At 33.9% G+C, this 6690-nt stretch overlaps 2 protein-coding genes across 2 annotated transcripts; both read left to right on the plus strand.

Moving 5' to 3' along the window:
* Positions 1 to 3357: 3357 nt before the first annotated feature.
* Positions 3358 to 4152, plus strand: LOC117933384 (LEAF RUST 10 DISEASE-RESISTANCE LOCUS RECEPTOR-LIKE PROTEIN KINASE-like 1.2). The gene has a single exon (XM_034854749.1). It carries the CDS (start codon positions 3358 to 3360, stop codon positions 4150 to 4152), a length of 795 nt encoding a protein of 264 aa, XP_034710640.1.
* LOC117932958 (rust resistance kinase Lr10-like) lies at positions 3791 to 6471 on the plus strand. Its single transcript, XM_034854287.1, has 7 exons — positions 3791 to 3876; positions 4020 to 4087; positions 4203 to 4250; positions 4392 to 4427; positions 4681 to 4725; positions 4844 to 4864; positions 5242 to 6471. The coding sequence occupies exons 3-7, from the start codon at positions 4235 to 4237 to the stop codon at positions 6378 to 6380; spliced, it is 1257 nt and encodes a 418-aa protein (XP_034710178.1). The 5' UTR covers positions 3791 to 3876; positions 4020 to 4087; positions 4203 to 4234; the 3' UTR covers positions 6381 to 6471.
* Positions 6472 to 6690: the final 219 nt, after the last annotated feature.

Here is a 6690-nt window from a genome sequence, read left to right on the forward strand (position 1 = left end):
CTTTAAAGAGTCCAAATGTTAAAAAAATTTGCTTGATCTTATTTGGATATCTCTGATGCTTTCAACCAACCTAAAACTTTTGATTGATTGAAATAAGACTACATCATTAATTTTCATGCAACTTTGATCCTTTATCTCTTCTCATACTCCACTGCTATCCTTAGGATGTTCTAAGAGGATCCCAAGACCATCATTATTCATGAAAACATTGACTAAATAGAAAATATGAGAAAACTAAGCATATACAAGGTAGCATACAATTAACTAGTTGAGAAGTGCATTTAGATCTAATATGGAGCCTAAGATGTGATTTTAAATGCCTTCATTACCATACAATATATGACATCAATCACAACCTCGAACTAGTCCATTGCTAGTCCTTAGGAATGTTGACAAATATAAAAATAAACCAAGCTAAGAATACATTATGCATATCCATATAATCACCACTGAAAACCTCTTACCCTATGTAACCATTTGAATGGTCTTATGTGTATGTTAACTATTAGGGTAGGATTGATCAAACAAGGTCATATTATCTACCTTAAGTTCAATCACTCATGAAATTGAAAACCTATTTTCCAAAGTCTTCCCAAAACCACTATTATTAGTCTCATTAACAAACTTTCTAGATTTTCTTTTCATGTTAAATTGCATAGACAATAAGGGTAAGTATCTCGGCCTTTAAGCTCAAAGTTTCAACATTCTAAATTTAAGTTTTATCAATTTAGGCAAAAGTTGAGTTCACCTTGCAAACTACCATTCTTAATTTGGTGGAAAGTGTATTACATTGTTCTATGCCTTTTAATCAATGTAGTAGGTAGCAAAGTCAATGGATCCTAAGCCAAAAGGCTTTATGTACTAGGAGTTGATATTCACCTTAGACTCATACCTTGGTTGCACTATATAAACTCAAAAAGGTATTGTATGAGTTAAAGTAAGCATGATATGTTTGGTACATGCAAATTGACACTAATTTATCACAACACAGTTTTCAAAAGTTTCATTCTGAGCTGATAGTGCATTAAGTCAAATTCTAATTATGATGCAATTGTTGTATGCCTCTATGTGGATGATCTAATTTTTACAAGAAATTGTTGATATATGTTTTAAGATTTCAGAGAGACAATGACATAACAATTTGAGATGAATAATTTGAGATTAATGTCCTATTTTCTTGGATTTCACGTTCCACAAACGGATGATAATATCTTCATCTCTCAAAATAAATATATCATAGAAATTCTAAAACAATTCAAGGAAGGTATCTAGGAGTTAGTAAACCCCACATATTTTATTAAGGGCATTGTAGGAAGTTTTATTTAATTGAGTTCTAGTAGACTACATATTGTTTATGAAGTGGGAATTATCATTTGATTTATGGAAAAACCATATTAGTAACACTTGCAAGCAAAAAGTGGATTTTGAGGTATAGAAATGGTATTCATGATCATGAAACTTGCTACTTCTACTCAAGCAACTTTAGTTGGTGAGTTATACAGATGGTAACTAGGGAGGTGATATATAAATTAAAAGAGTATTGTCGACTATGTTTCTTTTATACTTGAAAAGGAGAATTCTCATGGTCATTAAATTATTATTAAAAAAAACCTTATGTTCTAGCATTATTGACTATAGAGGCTGCATACATTGTTATGACTTTCACAGCATGCCAAGCTGTTTGGCTTCTAAGGATGCTTAATAAGTTGAAGTAAGAACAACAAGATCCTGTAAGGATTTGTGTGATACTAAGTATGCTATTGCATTGACAAAGAATCCAATGTTTCTTGGTAAAACCAAACATATAAGCATCAAGTTTATTGTATTATAGAACTCATGAAAAATGGTAAGATTGAGCTCCAATTTTGTAGATTAGAAAATCAAGTTATTGACATTTTTACAAAGCCACTAAAGGGTGATGTGTTCAAGAAGTCGAAGATGATGCTTGGTGTAATTGACTTTAAATGTTAGCTAAGGAGAAGCCATTAAAATTAGTAATTCAACTTAAAGGAAATTAGAAGAATTTTAGAAATTTGAGAAATATTTGAAACTGTTGTTTATTTAGGTATCTTATGAGTCCTAATTTAATTATTAATTAGAGTTATAGTACAATTATGATTAAATTATTATAAAAATAATTTTGTTATTTTGTTAATGTAGAAAATAAAATGAAATAAAATATTAGTTTAATAAATTGTTGTCATACCCAATCATATGGTTTGTAACATGTCTTATCTTGACATTTCTATTATGCATCCGAACTAATGAGTCTTGATAAAAACCATATTTCAGGCAGTGATTTTTTAGGTTGGCCACACGTATAGATAAGGTTATACTAGTAAAGATTGACTGGCGGTTGGGTTGGGGAACAACTAAAGGAAAAGTGATTTTTATATGGCGCAGAGAAAGAGAAGTCGACAAGATCAGTCTAGAATGAGTGACTGCTAGTTGAGTTGGGGGACCATTGAAGGAAAAGTGAACACGTACTAAAAATGGGGTTTGGACGGATGTGGAGGCAATACCCATCAGCCACGCTAGTGGGTCACTACTCCTTTAATTGGATTTGGTTTCAACTTCAATGAATCATGTGGTCATCTGTAAGGCCTTGACTCAATCTGTGATTGGTTTAACCTACTAGGAAAACGTAACATGGTATCCAACCTCATAAATTTTTATTTCCAAAAGTTTAAGTTATTAGGTCTTTAAATAGCTTAACATATCATATATCTTCACTTCTACATCAAATGGGACTCAAGTTTTTCAATTAAATATTCCATCTCCAGTTCATGATGAACGGGAACCTGATGACTGCGATTTGATTCCTTGTATTCATCCTGGTTAGCTCCAACGTCTGCAAATAATCTCATGAGCAATAAAAATAAAAGGACCATTTCTAAGAAACTGTTTTTATCTCTGAAGTTTTTTACGCTGGTCCTCTGGCGTTTTGTATCGATTACGTCTATGATTTTTCAAAGATAACGAGTAGAAAAGGAGTAATGGTTCTGTGCTACTAGCTTGACTTGTATTCACACGGTTAGCCTACTTGGATGTGGACTTGACTTCCATGTCATTTATTGGGTTGTATTCACACAAGTTCCTTGATATTTCTTTGTAAATCCATTTATTTATTAGTCTTGTACATTGGCGTTATTCGTTAATTATTTGGCGTGGTCGTAGTTGGAGGCTGATAATGATCACTGTCTAGGAAAAAAAATCAGAAAACTTGATTATGACTCCAATGTATGGAAAAATCAACTGGCAAGAGAGTTTAATTCTGAGTTGGTATAGCGCATTCGATTGTAATTTCATATCTTTTTTCTGAAACTTTCGATTCCCAAAGCCAAAGCAGCTCTTGCAATGGTGAGAAAAGCAAAACTTGTGGGAGTACTCCTCATAACGGTACTACTCCATGTTTTGTTCCTTTCAATTTGTGTTTCTAGTGAAAACCAGCCCTGCAGGCCCTCTTCTTGTGGGCATATCCGAAACATCAGCAACCCTTTCCGATTAAAAGGTGGTCCATCTCGATGTGGTGATCCTGATCCTGCATATGAACTGGTTTGTGAAAACAACCGTACTATCTTATATGGGAAATACTATGTCACGGAGATCAACTACGATAACTACACCATTAGAGTAGTAGTTCCGGGGCTAGAGAAGGGCAACTGTTTCTCCACTCCTCCCTATTCCTTGGCAGTATATGATGTACATCCATATGAACTTTTTTATGGGCACAATGCTATAGTTTTGATGAACTGCACCAGGCCAGTGATCAGTGATCGCAACTATATTCCTATTACTCTTTGCAACACAAGCACCAATGGTTCTTCCTTTTCTTCACAATCGTATGCTTATGCTCTAGTTGGAGACTCCAAGAAGGTGAGAGATCTTCCCTATTCATGCACCTTCGGCATAACTGTTATTACTGATAAATTCCAGGCAGGGTCAGAGTCCCCCATTAGTTCAATGTCAGATTTGCAAGAAATGCTGCTTATGGGGATTAAGTTTTCATTCCTCTGCAGCAAATGCAATATACATCTACGGTGCATTCCAAATATCAGTGACCACACTGTACGATGCGTTGGCATAAGTGAGTTCAGTTTTAGAGAACAAAAAAAATTGCTGGAAACCGAAATATGCAGTTCAGTCAAATAAGCGTCTTCACCTTCTATGACTAATTTCAGTTGTTTGATTTAATCATGCAGCGTTTCTGGCGTTGTTGAAAGGCCTAGTGTATATGGTCTACTTTTGGAGTACGTACTATCTTTAAGCATCTTTCATTTTGAGTTTTTCTAAATTTTACATTAATATAGCAATTACTTCATAACAATAATCATAAGAATTTCCACTAATCTTTTTCTCATTTTGAATTTTATATCTTCTCTTGTCAACAGTCGAGACAATTTTTCATACTTCCTTTACAATCCAAGGTAATATTTCCTAGTTCCCACCATGGATTTCTTGTAAAGTAGGATAGAAGTTTTGTTTAGAATTCTTTTTATTTGAAATGAAGGATTATTTTGCATTTGGCTTTGAATGCAAAATTAAATGTGAATATAAGAGATCGATAATGCAATATTGAATATAAATGAGAGATTATATATTCATCTTCTTCGTAATTGTTTGTGTTTCTCTATTAACCCTATTACTCGAACAATTATATAATCGTTCTTAATGATGCAGGACTTAAAAAATATATTGATGTCAGTCCTGCTTACTATGTGATTGGTAAGGCTCTACTAGTTCTTTATTATCTTCCATATTTTTACAAATTGAAATTTTCATTAGTAACACTCTTCTATCTGTCTTATTTCTAATTCAATTCATGTTTGTCTCTTTTTGGCAGTCTGGGTTCTTCAAAAGGCTGGTAAGATTTCCACGTCCCAAGTTTTCATTTTCTCATGTAGAATTAGCAAGATAAAGTTTTTAGTAGAAATCCTTAGAATTCTTGCGTTCAGGATTGTAGTTGGTCAAATTCTGTTGCCTGAATAGAGGATTACTCTGTGTTTGGTTGTGCAAAATTGGATTTGAATTGAACTTGCAATTCTACTTCATTTAAATAAATTAAATCCGGTAGGATGAAATATAAATTGGAATTAAGGAATCTACAGCCAAGGATTAAAGTTTGTGCAAGCAAATGCACCTTATTTTCTTTCCCATTGTACTTTGTTGGATTTGATAACTGAGCACATGTTATAAAGCTTGTCCTAAAATATTTTTTTCCTTTTTATGTTGATCTATTAGTCATAATATTCATTGGAGGGCGCACTGTGCTTGGGATATCTTGCCTGTTTGGCTGTTTATTCTACATGTTTCGACAGAGGCACTTGTCAGTAGACAATAATATTGAAGAATTTCTGCAAAATCAGAGAAATTTCCAACCTATCAGGTACTCATATTCACAATTAAAGAATATGACCAACAATTTCAAGAATAAGTTAGGCCAAGGAGGTTTTGGTTGTGTATATAAAGGAAAGCTTCAAAGTGGTCGTGTTGTAGCAGTAAAAGTGTTAATCATGTCAAAATCTAATGGACAAGATTTCATTAATGAAGTCGTTACAATTGGAAGAATTCACCATGTTAACGTGGTAAGACTTGTTGGATTTTGCGTAGAAGGATCAAAATGGGCCCTTATATATGACTTTATGCCAAATGGGTCTCTTGATAAGTTCATCTTCATTGAAAGAGAAAAGGGAATTCCTTTGAGTTGGGATAGATTATATAGGATTGCACTTGGAGTAGGACGCGGGATTGAATACTTACATGAAGGGTGTGACATGCAAATTCTACATTTTGATATCAAGCCTCACAATATTCTTTTGGATGAAGACTTTACTCCAAAAGTTTCAGATTTTGGCCTTGCGAAATTGTATTCAACAGATGAAAGTATTGTGTCTCTCACTGCAGCTCAAGGAACGTTAGGATATATTGCTCCAGAGTTGTTTTATAAAAATATTAGAGGTGTGTCGCATAAAGCTGATGCTTATAGTTTTGGAATGTTATTGATGGAAATAGTGGGAAAACGGAGACATGTGAGTGTACATGAAGAGAATCTAAATGAAATTTACTTCCCATCATGGATTTATGACAAAATCAAGCAGGGAGAAGCCATTGAAATTGGAGATGCCAAAGAAGAGGATATGAAATATATATTGAAGATGGTCATAGTTGCATTGTGGTGTGTGCAGATGAAGCCCATGGACCGTCCTTCCATGAGCAAAGCACTAGAGATGCTAGAAGGTGATGTTGAGCTCTTGCAAATGCCTCCTAAGCCTACTCTTTATTCTCATGAAATGTCAGCTGAGGATCGGGAGAACAACCCAGTTGATGTACCAATTTCCTCATGTAATGCTAATATTACAATCAGCCTAGATGGAAGGTAACTTAACATTTTATCCACTTGTAGACTCTCTCTTGTTCTCTCTATGGATATTAATGCACTAGCTAGGCAGAACAAAGTTCCCTTTCTTTATAGATTCTATGGTATACCCAGAGAATGGAATTGATCAAAATGGATAAGTGATGAACATAAAATATGGAAACTAATGTTGAATTTTTGTTCATCATAGAATTCTTCGAAACCATCCCTCATTTGTTTTTTTATTTTTATTTCTTCAGATATATAGTCATCTTCTGTATGCATTATGACTGCTGGAAAATGAATTGAGAAGTTGTAATGTTCTTCTGTCTACC

The sequence above is a fragment of the Vitis riparia genome, chromosome 16 (assembly GCF_004353265.1).
Source record: "Vitis riparia cultivar Riparia Gloire de Montpellier isolate 1030 chromosome 16, EGFV_Vit.rip_1.0, whole genome shotgun sequence".
Taxonomy (NCBI): Eukaryota; Viridiplantae; Streptophyta; class Magnoliopsida; order Vitales; family Vitaceae; genus Vitis; species Vitis riparia.